General features: G+C 42.3%; 1 protein-coding gene across 1 annotated transcript in view; it reads left to right on the plus strand.

Annotated features, from left to right (window-relative positions):
• The window catches only part of PTPRT (protein tyrosine phosphatase receptor type T), a 697808-nt gene that overhangs the window by 542866 nt on the left and 138672 nt on the right, over positions 1 to 16270 (plus strand). The window contains exon 12 of the mRNA XM_026656812.2: positions 8687 to 8960. Within this exon, the coding sequence (XP_026512597.1) occupies positions 8687 to 8960 (274 nt within the window). The remainder of the gene's footprint in view (positions 1 to 8686; positions 8961 to 16270) is intronic.

Raw genomic sequence — 16270 nt, forward strand, 5'->3', positions numbered from 1 at the left:
GCCCCCAGGAATCGGGCCCCGTGCTTGCTAAAGCCGGCCCTGGCCCTGCACCACCCCCGTAATGACCTGCTGCCACAGTATGTATTTTATATCAGAGGGGTAGCCGTATTAGTCTGGACCTGTAAAAAGCGACAGAGTCCTATGGCACCTTATAGACTAACAGAAGTATTGGAGCATAAGCTTTCGTGCCACAGGACTCTTTGTCGCTTTTTACAGTATGTATTTTGGTGCCAAAAGTAAATTAATGCTGTTGTATTTTTTACATGGAAATGTTTTCTGAAGGTAAACTTCACTCAAACACAATATATAGTCTATGGCTTGATCCAAAGCCCATTGTGTAATCTATAGGAGTCTTTCCATTGATTTTAATGGGCTGAAATTCAGGCTCTAAATCACCAAAGGTATCATCAGGGCAGGATGCTAAAGACCAGCATCCACCTCCCAGGTTTTAATTTAATTTATTATTTTAATTTATTAATTTATTTTACTAATATAATTTATTAATATAAATTTTAATTTATTAATATATGTATATCTATCTGAGATCCTTGCATTAAAGGTACTCTAGAAGGGCAGCATATTATGAGTCAAATTTTAAAATATATGAAACTACTACCCTTTAGAGGCATAAATTACACCTGCACAATGTGCAGGCATACTTTGTATCCACAAACAGACTGCAAGTGGAAATCTGAATGCCTGAGCCTCTAGCTATCTAATTATAGGTATAGCTAGAGAAGCAAGTACTTGGGTGTTGCACCCACAGTTTGGTTGTAGGTTACATTTTGCAGATGCAATTTATGCTCAGAAAAGTAAGTTCTTGCTTCCGGCTTTTTGACTCTCATGCTTGTAGGTTTTTAACGGAAAAAATGCTAACCTTTCTATAGGTTTATTAACCATCCTATAGAATGTATTGGAGCACCCTTCTGTGAAGTTGCATGGGATGGTTAAAAAGCACACTGTAGGACAGATATAATTTGTTATTGAAATCTGTAGGATTTTAGAGTAAGTTCTGTAAAACCCTGCCACATTCTTACAGAGTCCAGTTGGTTTCATCCCGTTACATTCCATCAGACTTTCAACAAGGGGAAAATTTACACCTATGTATTAAATTGTTACTGGCTATGCAATCAAATTTCCATTGCCTGGATCCCATTGCATGTCCCTAACCTTTGTTTTAGTACAAGGCTGCCAGAAGGTTTGCTTTTTGCGGGCTCAGTTATTTGTTTTCCCCCCTCCCTTGTGCCAGAACCCAGGATTTTATATGTGCTTTAGAAAACCAAAATAAAGATACAGGGCAGAATTTTCAAATGCTGGGGCCTTAATCTCCTGTCCAAATCAATACTTAATCATAAAATAAGCATGTATATGTTCAACTGCCAGTCTGAGTATTTGTATGCGAGTTTGGACATCACATAAAAGCCCCCTTATTTTGAAAGTTGGGCCACAGTATCAGAGTAAAAAAGGCTCAAATGTAATGTCAGGAGTTAAATGGAAAACAAAGCATCAATAATAAGATTTGTGCAAACTAATACACAAATAGCTGCTGCCTAGACACCTTGATTTCTCTGTCAGATTGCAGCAGGGTCTTTTTTTTTATTTTTTGGCTACTATAACTACTGCAGAGTTTGGAATCTGAGGGTATGTCTACACTTAGCCGCTGGTTCGGCGGCAAGCAATCGATCTTCTGGGATCGATTTATCGCGTCTTGACTAGATGCGATAAATCGATCCCGGAAGTGCTCGCCGTCGACTCCAGCTCGGCGAGAGGCGTACGCGGCATCGACGGGGGAGCCTGCCTGCTGCGTCTGGACCGCGGTAAATTCGAACTAAGGTACGTCGACTTCATTCACGTAGCTGAAGTTGCGTATCTTAGTTCGATTTGGGGGGTTAGTGTAGACCAGGCCTAAGCTGACATATTTAAGCAGTAGCAGGGCAAAATGATTTGAAGATACAATTATCTGATGATCTATGTTCCATGTCTGTCTACTGCCACTTTAACTACACTTTACCATGTGAAATCAACAGTGGATGTTGAGTCACTTCATGTTGCTTCCTGAAGATACCTATGAGCAAATGTTCTAAGCATACCACAAACCAAAATGCCTTTTCAGTTCCCTTAACCTTAAGGGACCCTTAAGAGGAAGGTTCACAAAAAGTTTGTATATTTCAAACAAAAGGACAGAGTTTAGTTCCTGGCCCTTTGTGTGCAATCTCATGAATATTTGATGCCTTCCCCACAAAAGCGGCTCTTCTGTGAACGCTACTACTGCTTCAATGCTACCAGCTGGATGAGTCTTTCATTTCTGATAGCATTCCCAGGAGTACCGTAATTCTGATGTCCACAGAATGGAGACAGCAAGGATGAAGGCAATGCTTCCTGCATGGGCATTTCAGCTAGCCCTAATGATGCCACTGTCCATTAGTGCCTGGTGAAATTTGGGGATGGGGAGAGGGAGTGTAGTGATGTGGGGATCTGTCCACTGTGAGATGACTGACACCATCATCCTCTTTTTCATAGCCTACTAAACAGCTGTTTGGATGGTAATGACTTCTACATACTGGTAATTTGGACCACAGCTAGGGGTGAAAGTTTCCAGATTCTCTTGCCAATCCTGGGCTCATTCTATCCGTCCCAGAATAAAAAAAAAATCCCTACTGAAGTCAGGACTGCAGAATCGGCTATGTCTACTGCCACCTTTCTTGTCTTGTCCCCTATGGGGAATAACGTTGTTGGAGATAATAAACACATTTGTATTATTTAAGGAAAAGTAGATATTAAAATGTTGCTTGTTGTAAACGTTAGTAAGGGCATCAGTGTAGGGTCAGGAAGGAATAACTCTCTGTGATGGGTATATAAACCCCATGCTGGAGAGCAAGGTATTAAGGAGCAGCCCTGGGCCCAGGTGGCCTCATCCTGCTCCATCTGCAAGGCCTGGAGATGGAGTTTAAAAAGAGAAGCAGACACGCTCAGAGGAGGCAGGCCGTGGAAGGGAGCAACCCCTGCTCTGAGCTCTGGGGAAGTGCTGCCTAGGAGCTCTCGCTGCCTGAGACCTGGAAGCACAAACCTGATGAAGCCTGCAAAGGAGAGACTGGTGACTGACTGTGAAGGTCAGAAACTTTATTTGTGATTCTTTAATTTATCCCCTGGGGGAAAAGGCGATGTAGGTAGGAAGTGATCCAGGGAAGCAGCTGCTTAGCGCCTTAAGGTGCAGAATTTAGCTGCCCAGCATCGGGCCCCGGATAGGAGCCTGCTGGAGAGGATGGCCTGGGCTCCCCTATCAGCTCCAAAAGACGTGACAGCAATATGTGGCTTTTGCTCGGTGGAGAGTCCAGCTGGGGAAGACCCTGATTGTTAAAGGGCCCATACCTGAAACTTGCTGCCCCTTGGCGTTGGCCACTAGATGGTTACCAGGTGCATTCTGGGGATTTTTACCTTTCAGGGAAGCAGTAAGAGTTGGGACACCGGAGTGGATGGACAAATGGTCTGATGCAGTTTGGCAGGTGTTCTGTGACAGCTATTTCCCTTCACCCAATGCCCATCCCAAATCTATCAAAGCCAGACTCAAGCCCATGCGAATGGCTATCTTTCTGGACAACTGCTTCCCCAGCTTGTCTCCCCAGTTGTTCTGCATGCAGTGTGAAAGGAAAGCTAGAGCAGGGAAAGAAGCTTGCCGGAGTGACAGAGTCCAGAGATCTCACAGTAGTGGGGAAACAAGGCTGTGATTTGGAATGATGATCATCCATTCTCATGCTTGCACATCGACTGGAGAACACATTGTTTAAAAGATTACCTTGTAGATGATGATAAGAGCACATTTTCTCCCTCTGCACAGTGTTTATACTGTGGCGACCATAATGACTGGTGCTTTTATCAGTGATTTAGAACAGAGCTGTCAAAAACTTTAAATCGCTTCTATTAAAGTAAAGTAATATGGTTTTATCTGTATAAAACCTGTAAAATTTATCAAGGAATCCAATTTCCCCCCCCCCCCACCCTTTTTTTTTTTTTTTTTTTTTTTTTTAATGAAAGACCTTGCAGTTACACAGCAGGGCAGTTTCTCCTCCAAAAAAGTCAGACCCTTAACTAATGTGCCATATCTGACAAGCCTCAGAGAGCTCTTTTTGGAGAGCAGAGCTTTTTCGGTAATTGGAAGACCATGTTTTCCCATTGCTTGTTGGGCTTACGAAGATGTCTGGTGGGTGAGAATTGGTTGTATTGGTTGCTATATGAACAGTGTTGGTTGATACTGAGTGAGAGCAATAACTATGGTGTGTGTTACTGTCCACCTGGTAACCTGACTAAGAACCAGTAAATTCCCTGGGAGAGATTTCCTTATGGACTCCTCACCTTCCTTCCCTGTAGTCCTCTTTCTAAGAGAAACACACCTTCCTTCCTTATCCTGTATTCTTTATACAGTCTGTGAACTTGTGAGATCTGACAAGCTGCAAACGGTTGGCCCTGCTCAGGCCTAGGACAGGGGGAACCTCCAAGGAATAATCTGGTGCTGCAATATTTTTGGTGAGTCAGCAGATGCAGCTCTTTCCATGAGTCAGCACTGCAATAGTGGCATTACTTAGTTCTCGTACAACACGTTCTATCAGTAGACCTCCCAGCACTTCACAAAGCAGGTCAGGTTTATCACTTGCATTTTACAGATGGGTAAACTGAGGCATGGAGAGGCGATGTCACTTTTCCAAGGTCACCCAGGAGGCCAGTGGCAGAGCCAGGAATAGAATCCAAGAAATAGGTCTCCTGAGTGTCAGTCCTTTGTTTTCTCCGCGAGGCCACACTACTTGCTGTGGACCAGTGCCTCGCCACAGAGCTGGCAGGGTATTGTGCAGCTTGGAGGTGTCATCTACTACATCTCCTGAGTGAAGCAAAGTGGCATAACTGTGTGTTTGATTTGTGGTATAAACCCAGATGTGCTGGCCAGATTCCAGTGTGGGTGGTTACATAGTCAACCTAAAATTCTCACAGCAGTTTCATTTGGATACAGGATAGCTATTTACGTCCTCTCATTCTGTGCCAGCAGTGATTGCATTTGAGTGGTAGTTGAAGTGATTTGCAAAGTGCCTTTGCATCATTGGAGATTAAAGGTGCTGCGGTGAACGTACTGGCTCATTACCTTCCACTCACCCCAAAAGGTAGGGAATGGTAGAGGACATTGTTACCCAGCGCAACATCTTGCAGCAGAAGGCCCCATAAGGTGGAGAGAACAAGGAAAGGAAGTAACATTTGGAGTACGTCTACACAGCCGGCAGCAGCGAGTCTCCCAGCTCAGGTTGATAGAGCTAGCTAGTGCTCTAAAAATAGCTGTGTAGACAGCTCTTTGAAGTGGCAGCTCAGGCCCTGAAGTCCAGGAAGGGGGGCTGGCTTCAGTACCTGAGCCGCAACTTCAAAGCACTGTCTACACAACTATTTTTAAAGCAGAATGCAAGCCCTGCTGGCCTCAAGATGGGCTGGGAGACTTGCTGCCGTGGGCTGTGTAGATGCATTCTCAGAGGCTAGAGGGGGTCGAGTTCTGTGGAGAGCCAGAGGCTATGTCTGACCAGGAGCAGCAGGCTAGGAGCTGGCTGTGGAAGGAAGACCAGGCAACACACAGTCTAATAGCAGGCAAGGAAGGAACCTATGAAGGGATCAGCAGGCATGAGGCACAGGACAATGGCACGTGGAATAAGGACAATGCAGAGGAGCCCCACCACAGTCTTGGATAACATCAAAAAGCTGTGGCACAGAAGGGACAGAAGTTTGGTCTGCAGGCTGGCACGTGCTTTGCCTCCAGGACAGGGTGGAGTGAAGGGAGTTTCAGACACTAACCCATGGAGCACCATAGCACACAGGTACCTTTATATCCCACTACTGGACTCTGCCACCATGGTCTGGTTAGGAACTATTGAGTCGATCTCTTATTGTAACTGTTCAAGCTATTGTGCACCCTTTATGTGTCACCCTTCGTTTTGCTCTTTGTAGGGGAATAATCCTGTGTTGCTCATTCAGAATGGGAGTGTGTTGATGGGGCGCATGAAGGCTCTTGGAGTATGTGTGGCATGTGGCTCTGAGCAGAGATGACAGTACCTGCCAATACTGGGGGAGGGAGGCAGAGTGAGGGCAGCGGCTTCAGCAGATGTTACTGAGTATGCTCAGTTGTTTGAACATGTTCAGTACAAGCCAAGCATCAAATCTGGGGAGGCAGGTGATCCTTTGTGCCTCCCCCCCACACACACACACACGTTGCCTCTGCCTCTGAGTTGTTTTGCACCTGGAGTGCTACCGAACACTGGGTTGGTGTACCACAGCATTCACGCTGATAACTGTAGTGCTATATACATGTGTCATTCATATTCTCTGTGATCATCTCCTACCAAGTCCATCATTAGGAGCCTTTTCCATAGCATTTGTCTGATGGCTTTCTTTCCCATGGGAGTGTGCTTGGTATCCCCAGAAATTAGTTGGTGATTAATCTAAACGTGCAGGTTAGCTGTTTGATCTCTCTGGCCTGCTTTAGTGGTCCTGCCCGTGTTTCCTGTGGAAGTGCTGATGCATGTTGGTGTGTTAAAAGTTTTTCAGACCAATCTTTCTGCAACAATAACCCTCTGAAAGCCACTGGAATGATGCACTGCTGGCTGTTTCCAATCTTTGCATCGATCTCTCCTGTCTAACTAGACAAAGAACTAGCCTCATGTAGACAGGTGAGGGCAGCATATGTGAATACCCTGACAAAAAGTGAAATGACTGCAGTGGTATCTCTTTCTTTGTCAAATGGGTGAGTAATATTAAGCAGTCAGTATGCCTGTCACAGTTGTAGCAGTGCTGAACTTAAGGCTTTGTTTAACTGTTTGTGACAGAAAACAAAGCCAAGTGTACCTGGATGCTGTGCAGCTCTACTTGGGTCTGCAAAATTGTGCTAGAAGCATCAAGAATTGCTACAAAGTATCACTGAGATCAAGAGCTTAATGGGATACAAATTGGGATTAGACTTTTATATAGATAGAATATCCAGAATTGCTTTAATATTCAAACAAAGTGTTGCAAGGGCTAGAAACCCACGTCATTGGAGTCATCGTGGATAGTTCTTTGATGACTTCCACGCAGTGTGCAGCGGCAGTCAAAAAAGCAAATAGGATGTTAGGAATCATTAAAAAGGGGACAGAGAATAAGATGGAGAATATCTTATTGCCCTTATATAAATCCATGGTACGCCCACATCTTGAATACTGTGTACAGATGTGGTCTCCTCATCTCAAAAAAGATATACTGGCATTAGAAAAGGTTCAGAGAAGGGCAACTAAAATTATTAGGGATTTGGAACGGGTCCTATATGAGGAGAGATTAAAGAGGCTAGGACTTTTCAGCTTGGAAAAGAGGAGACTAAGGGGGGATATGATAGAGGTATATAAAATCATGAGTGATGTGGAGAAAGTGAATAAGGAAAAGTTATTTACTTGTTCCCATAATATAAGAACTAGGGGCCACCAAATGAAATTAATGGGCAGCAGGTTTAAAATAAATAAAAGGAAGTTCTTCTTCACACAGCACATAGTCAACTTGTGGAACTCCTTGCCTGAGGAGGTTGTGAAGGCTAGGACTAAACAGAGTTTAAAAGAGAACTGGATAAATTCATGGAGGTTAAGTCCATTAATGGCTATTAGCCAGGATGGGTAAGGAATGGTGTCCCTAGCCTCTGTTTGTCAGAGGGTGGTGATGGATGGCAGGAGAGAGATCACTTGATCATTACCTGTTAGGTTCACTCCCTCTGGGGCACCTGGCACTGGCCACTGTCGGTAGACAGGATACTGGGCTGGATGGACCTTTGGTCTGACCCAGTACGGCCGTTCTTATGTTCTTATGTTCTTTTGTGCTTCAATGCGAATGCCAATTTTAGCTATGGGGGGGGGGTAGGAGGAGACCCTTCATGGAGGAATTAATGTGAGAGTCTTTCTCCTATTGTTTCAGTTCTGCTCCAGGAGAGAACCCAAAAGAACAGAGGTAGCAGCAAATATATAATATGCACAAGTACATATTATGCCAAATTATGAATCTGTTATTTTATTCAAACTAGTTCATACATCCTTAGCATAAATCGTTTAAAAAGCCATTCATCATCACCACTTTCAACCACCACCATCTCATTTGGTGCATGGTGGGATGAAAGTCATGGGTACCTCCTACCATACAATTCTATCTTGTGAATTCCCCTAATGCATCTCTCTACCTTTGTTACTGGAGCCTGTTTCTGCAATTACTGCAATTCATAGTTCATATTAATTTCGCCATCTACATGTAACATTTTGTAAGATAATGTTACACATTTATGCACCTTTTGTCCTAAAAGAATCCCAGAGTGCTTTACAAACAGCATACATAAGACTGAAATCTGTTCTCATTTTCACCAGGGCATATCAGGAGTAAATCCGCTGAATTCAGTGGAATTACTGCAGACTAAATGATCAGAATCTGGTCCACAGAGCACCAGTGGAATGCAGCCATTAGTGGGGAGAAGGGCCTATATAGTGCATAACTGTGAAGGGGGTCCCAGTGAACGACATTTTTTTCAGTGCTAAATTTTCCTGTCGCAGTATTACTTTAGCTTTGCCTTTTTTCTTTCCTTGTTGGTGAGCTTCTTGGTATTCTAACCTTGTCTTCATCTCTCTCTTTCTCCCTCCCCCCCCCCTCTCCCTCCTAGTGTCTATCAGCTTGTTGTCAAGGAAGAGAGGCTGCAGAAAGCACGGAGGGCTGCAGACATCATTGAGTGCTTCTCTGTTCCAGTGAGCTACAAGAATGCTTCCAGCCTTGACTCACCCCATTACTTTGCGGCCGAGCTGAAGCCCATCAATCTGCCCGTCACGCAGCCCTTTACAGTGGGCGACAACAAGACCTACAATGGCTATTGGAATGCTCCACTCTCACCACTGAAAAGCTACAGCATCTACTTCCAGGCTCTCAGCAAAGCAAACGGAGTAAGTGCAGTAAGAACTGAGACTGGATTTGTGCACATATGGCCACCTCCATCCCCCCACCTCCTAAAAATGCACACTTTTTTTTCCTTAGAAAGCCTGAGGAAAATTAAACATTTCACTACTAGTCCTCTGTACTAGTACTTGGCCTCTGGTGCATTGTTCCATTGAAAACTGCAAGAGAACATTGAGTTGTACATGGTGCATCTGGTGTTACTGGAGATGTGTTTTACTGAAATACCCTGAACAAAGGGGGCTGGTTATATTTTACTGCAATATGCTCCTTTCCGTGGTGCATTCTTTTCCTTTTAGTTGCACTAACTCCAGGGAAGGGGCTTATAGGACAGACCTACTACTTCCAGATAATCTTCACTTCCAAATTTGTCATTACTGGGGAAGAAATTATGAAACAAGAGAAATTCAAAAAGCATTGAAGGAGGATTAGCCTCTATTCTTGAATCTGGCTATATCCTAGTTCAGCTGTTACAGCTGGGATTTTCAGATGAAGCGAAATTTAAGAGGTGCCTCAGTCTTTCAATGGGAAATGAGCATCTTACTTCCCTGCAGCCTCTTGAAAAGCCTAACCTACATGGCTAGAAATATTTATCCTGTGTTGGGTAAAGAGGTTGAGAATGGAGAAAACACAGGTACAAAATATTCCTTATTATTCCCAGCTCCCGAGTACTACCCTTACCATGCTGAAATATTATTCGTATCATAGGAACAAGAGATGGAAAAGGCCATCTAGTTTATCTTCCAGCTTATTAGCATTTTTTACTGCATTCTGCCATTGTCCAATGTATTCTTAGTACTTTTACCAGTGCTCTGTTCAGTCCTCTTTTCCATTAATAAAGTCATGCAAGTTTTTCCTCCGAAAGAGCAAGACAATACTGTATCCCAAACCGTATTGCAAAGGTAAACTACCTACTTAGGCTTTAGACGCCAATTTAAGTATCCCTACAGTGTCTTCCACATTACACTGAAAACACACCCACAGTCACACAAAGTGTTGGGCTTGATTTAATAGACTAGCAAGGCTAATGAGCATTTATAATGTTCCAGTTTTACTGCCAGCATTTATCACCATTCCTGTTGCAAGGTATCTGCAGCATAACTTATGAGCAGCAAAACTCTTTAATATTGTGATATTTCCTCGCCTTGGCTTTCTCACCAGCTGATATCTTTTCCTTCCAGCATTATTCATGTAATTCAGTATTAGATTGCCTTTATAAAGAAAAGAGTGAAATATATGTACATGTTTGTCTGTATCTAGTTAGTTACCCGTTGCATGATAGTTGATTGCTTGTGAATGGGTCCCCAGGGAAGGAAAAGCTTTATTTGCTGAAGTACAAAATAATATGTCATAAATAGATAATATGAATGGAAATGTAGGCTTCACCTGGCATGCTGGATTAATGCAGCAATGTGTGGCTTGTGTTTTTTTCCTGAAACCCTGCAGCTGGAAGGCTTCATATGCTCTGTGTACTCTGAGTTTACAAGCCAGTGCAGGGACATGAGGGGTCTGACTTGACTGTACAGTATTAATGCATGTCACTGTGTCACCAGGATTATTCTGCACCTTTTAGGTATAGGCAGAAATATATGGGCTGCAGGTGGCACTTAAACACTTAATGAATCTGGATTTTTAGGTCCAAATTTTCAAAAGGTCTATCTTCAAATACATGTAGGACCATTCTGCATGTGTAAAATACATTTGCATGTACAGCAAGTAATTTTGATGCACATTCCCCTTGGAGCATGCAGTTAGTTGCCTCTTGCATGCATACATTTTATTGGCACAGCAGGTGAATGGGTGTTTTCAGGGTGCAACTTAAGGGCTGGGCATAGAAAAAAGTGTCCAATAAGTGTAAAGTGTCATAGACTGCCCTCTGCTGTGCGCAGCTCCAGAAGCAGAATTTGGATCTTCAGGTGAATATCCACATTCTTCCTCATTTCAGGACAAAGTACTTTGGGCCAGATTTTCAAACATTGGCCTGTGTTTTGCAGACACCATTTTTCAAACATCAGTAAATACAGGTTCACCGTTGTTCCAAGAATTGTGTGCAGGCGTGATTTGTTATTTACAGTTGTAAGTACCCAAATGCATCCACAAATCAAGCAGATCATTGACTATGATGTTAACAGAGCCTGCAAATAATTGTGGGTGAAAAATTACACCCTCAGTTATTTATGCCTGCAAAATTTCAGATGCAATAATAAAAATGTCCCATTTAAGGTGGGGCAAAAATTTGGCCATATGTCACACCTGGATGTGTAAACATCCCAGTGGGGTATTTGCCACTCATGTTAAACCAAGGTGTTCTATAACCCCATTAATCACTCGCAATTTTGAAATGACAAAACATCTTTCCGCACCTGGAACCTTGAATGAGAAATCACCTTTGCCCACTGAACCATACCATCTCCCTCTGGAAACTCAGGGACTCTAGTAGGAGTTTAATTTGAAGAAACTTTCTGAATAGAGTCAAAAAGCAGCTTTAGCAGAAGGGATGGCAATAGAATGGCATTGTTTCAGCTTCACACTCCATGGCGAGCTGTGCTCAGTCCATGTTCTTGTCTGCTCTGTTACCATTAGCCATGATTGTTGTGTTGAAAAGAACATAATTAACAGCTGGATACAAAACAAGTGTGGCAAATTGCGGCAAAATCAGATCATGAGCTTTCCTGCCTTCTGTTGTGTAATGCTGTATTTGTTTTTGTAGAGTTTGAATAAGATCGCCGTTGTTCATTGAATTCCTTTCTCTGGGCTGTCACAGGATATTTGGTCTATGTGATGCTGCTGCCAGACAAGGGTGTCAATAGAACACGTGGGAAACAAAATAGACTTTGGCTTTATTGTACAAAACACCTGCTTCCAAACTATGTGAATTTCCCTCCAAGTGATTGTCAAAAGCCAGATGCTGAACTGAAATGTGTCAAAGAGTTTTAAGTTAAAAAAACAAAAAACAAAACCAAGCTAGGCTTTTGTGTTCATGGGAGTGCGAGAAGAACAATTAACCACTGTTTGTTTCACGGAAATGGTTGCATACATGATATGACACAAGGAGCTGTGGGCAATTAAAGGGAAACTCACATGGTTGGATCTAGCAGAGCAGCTTCTTTAACACATCGTGTAGAGCCTTCATCTGAAGATCAGAGTTTTATTTTCACCTCTGGCTTCAATGTGTCATTCAGGTAGTTAATTGTTATGTGCTGCGTGACATTGTGCCACTGGCTTCGAAGCATGTTCCTTTCTCTCTATCAAGCATGAGGGAATTTGCCACATGAAGCCATTCTTTATCTAGCAATATCATCTGTTCTCACCCTTGAGAAGACACAGGGCCTTTCAGTGTTACCTCTGTCAAAAGGTGAGGCCAGTGCAACTGGGCAATATTGTGCTATTGTGACTCTCTTCTGTCTCCCCACTAACTGTTTCACCTAAGAAAACTGCTTTGTCAGAGTTGTTGCTGACTGTCTCCAGTGTCTGAGCCAGCTAATGCATCCAAAGGTGGAGACTTTCCTGGCTGCAATCAATCCTGCCTGACGAGTTTTTATCCAGCATAGAAACTAGGGCTTCTTAGAATGTTTTCATGCAGTCGCTATGTTTCACTTCTGAAATACAGAGTTCATTTTAGTTTTTAAATTGTAGAGTTCAATATTCTGGGCCATTCTTCCTCTGAACAGGAGGCTTCATAACTCAATCAGAGATAATACGGGAGACAATGTTGGCTTGTTACTGCAACCTGGTGGTCCAACAAGTGAATGATGTTTTTAGGTCATGAGTGTGAAAAGTAGCACCTCAGCAATCAATGGGAATATTATTTTTGAAGGAATGATGGACTCTGCAGAGTTTCTTATTGATTTTTTTTTTGCCTTAATGATTTGTACTACATGCATGTTCATGCAATTCTTAATGTTGGATTTCCAGCTACTGACAGTTCTGATCACAGTATAACATGTTTTTTTACTGCTCTTGGAAGATTTTGGGGGTGCAGGCAGAGCTGCCAGTGCTTAATGTGAGAGTAAATCCATAAAAGGCCAATGAACTACTTAAGTCCTATTTTGAGAACTGAAGTGGTATCTAGGCCTGAAGTGACTCTTCTTCTCGGGTGAATTTCAACTTTAAAAAGCTCTACATGCCGTAAATAAATCCTTCCATTGGCGATATTAGTGTATAAAGGGCTTTTCACAACTTGGAATAGTTGTGTCAGAAATGACACGACCCTACTCCAACATATGCCTGTGGGATTTTCAGTACACATTTGTGTCTAATCATGTTTGCTACTTGCAAACCTTGTGCCAACCTTGCCTTGGAATATTAGGGTGAGCTCTGGTCAGGCCTGCAGTACAGAGACTGTTCTGCAGCTTCGGTAGTCCCTTGTTTTCATACATGGATAACTTTCTGAAATATTGGGGCTGAATCTTTCCTTGGTAGCTTTTTGCCTGAGGATTTTTTTATTTATTTATTTAGGTTGAGCAAAATTCCTTAATCGGTGTTCAAGTTGTGGGAGAAAATACATTTTTTTCCCAATTGTAAATAACCATAATAAAATAAATTCCAAGTACTCTTTTATTGAAGTTACACCAAAAATAGCTGAAGTTGGAAAGCTGCAATTTGGGGTGGACCTAATCCTCCTTGAGGACTAGAACTTTGCCTGGGTTGGTGAGGGGAATTAAAAATCATTGCCCTGATCTTCCAAAGACTTGTGCACATGGTTAATTTTACACACAGGTGATTCAGTTGGCTTCAATTACAGGTTAAAATTAAGCACGTGTAAATCTTTCCAAGATCAGGGCATAAACTATAGGGATTTGAAAGTCAATTCTCAGTCTGCTTAGTTGGTACCTACTAGTATTTTAGTAGTCTAATGAAGCTCCACCCATTTTCCCCTCTACCTTACTTGACACGCCCACGGGCAGCTGCTCTCAGGCTGCTGATAGGGTATTTTACATGAGAGAGATGGTAAATGCCTTATAGACCCAGAGCAAAAACTAGTAATATTAAAAGGGTGGAAATATGAGGCTGTGGAGGGGAAAACAGTAGTAGAAGCTGTTTGAAGGGGTCTCCCTATTTTTTTTTTACTGCATCTGTAGTCTGTCAATTCTCAGGTGTTAGTTTTTTTCTTTTTAAATAAGTTTTTGTCTCTTTCTGTTGCAGATACAACTGCCAAATTAAATATATGTCTAGCCCTGGTACCCTTTTCTGCAGAATTGTCCCCATCCAAACAGCAGCAGCCAGTGAAGGCAGAACTTGCCTCTTCATCACCCAGTGCACTTCAGTGAGATGTGAACTTGAAAACCTAAGTGGAATCATTTAAAAGTTCATAGTATTAAGCCAGACGAATTCTCTTTATCTTTAAAGGGGGAGGGCGGGTGAGAGAGAAAGAGAGAGAGAACAAGAAAATGATAAAGCCAAGAAATTCAGAACAGTGTTAACTTAATCCAGTTGCACATATGTGCTATAGTATTTTCTTCTTCTTGATTTTCTGGTTAAAATATGTGTACCTTAATATACTACTGCTTGCATTATAAAATGTCTACAGTAAAATAAACTGGATGTACACACAGCCAAATTAACCCTGCTGTCAGAACCTCAGTTTTGGCACCTCCTGAGTTTATGACTAACTTTCCAATCATAATCTTTTCACATTTAAAATAATAAAACTGTACTCTACATACTAATATATAGGATCTTGTGTATGGCGATCACTAAGATCTTTACAAGCATTAATTAAGTTTCACACCACTTCTATGAGGCTGGAAAGTGGAACTTAACTCCAATTATCTCAATAGCTCAAATAACTGTATCCAGAATTCAGAAAACTGAAATTTTAGAAGATGGTTTTCATTTTTCTGAAACGCTTAAATTTTTTCTGATGTTTCTATTTTGTGATTGTGTGTGCGTGTGTGTGTCTCCCTTGAGCCATCTGGATAATTGAGGTTTACCTCTATTTATTCCGATTTTACTGGTGTGTAAACTGAGGCACAGAGTTCTAGAACTATCTGTGGTCACATAAAAAGTTTGGCTGACTAAGTTAGAACTGATCAGAATTTCTTTTATTAAACAAGAAAAAATTAACTTTTTGTTGGGAAAAACATTTTGGGGGTTTTGGCAGGAAAGTTTTTGACAGGCTCTCAGTTCTCTATGGGTAACTGACACTTTTCAGGAAGAAATAGTTTTCTTGAAAATACAATTTTCTGTCAGAAAGCAACCTAGATGGAAAATTTTTGTCCAGTCCTAATCAAGAATACAGACCAAGGGTCCTGTCTCCCAGACCTTCCACTTCAACCATTAAATCCCAGAGTCTGTCTGTGGGTTGTCCTCCCTGGCTGCGGTTGCACATCGTTCCTTGGATGAAGTATTTTGGAGTGTAGTTCCGAAGTCCAGATGTCTTGTTTCTGGAGTGATTGCCCTTGCTTTTGGCAGTACCAAAGCGTTGTCTTTTAATAAGTGCAATTTGTCTGTGTTAAATATAGCAATTAGCAGATGTAAATGCAAACAGAATACACTGTATCCTGTCTTCTCAAATTACCCTGTGCACATGCTCAGATGAGATCAGTTACGGCATCATTAACAAGCTTTCCTTTTTGGTTTCTCACCTATTCTTTTTCTTAACATTGATTAATTTTTCCAGCTGGCTGTTGTACTTGATAGCTTACAAGGAGCTACAGAAACATATGAAAACATTTTCCAAGACCAAATTTGGGACTTTGTATATTAATTGTGGACTGCCACAATGCTACTTTGATATCTCATGTCCAACCTCCGTCAATGACTTTTCCAGTCCCATTTGCTCAACTTATAAGTCACAACAAGATTTCATTTTTTATTATGCCCATTGTTGCAATGAGGCTAGTCTCTGAAAATAAAGCTGTGTTCATTCTACTTCATATTTCATCACTGACAATAAAGATTCTGGAATTGCACAGTAGCTTGCCATTCTAGGTGATGATGCATGAGGCATAACTGAATACAGTTCTCCCTTCTGCAACTATATTGGCTCTGCAGGGCTGACAGTTGTACTATTGTTTGTGGGGTCAGTGAACCAAGCACATATGACTCAGGGATAAACTTGGGCACAAGCTTGCATGGCAGGGTGGAGGTAGAGGTAGGGGCAGTGTGTAGGCACAATGGGAGTTTGGGAGGGGTTATTCCTCAGAAAGCACAAGTGTTTCCCATACAGGTCAACAAGCTGCACCACCCCACTGCCTGTTTCATGGGGAGGTGCTATGGCTACGGGTGAGTCACCACCTTCCTTGCTCTTTGCAGAGCACAAGAACTGTGGTTGTCCCTTGTCTTTGTGCAAAGTATG

The sequence above is a fragment of the Terrapene carolina genome, unplaced genomic scaffold (assembly GCF_002925995.2).
Source record: "Terrapene carolina triunguis isolate 2854851 unplaced genomic scaffold, T_m_triunguis-2.0 Scaffold233, whole genome shotgun sequence".
Lineage (NCBI taxonomy): Eukaryota > Metazoa > Chordata > Testudines > Emydidae > Terrapene > Terrapene triunguis.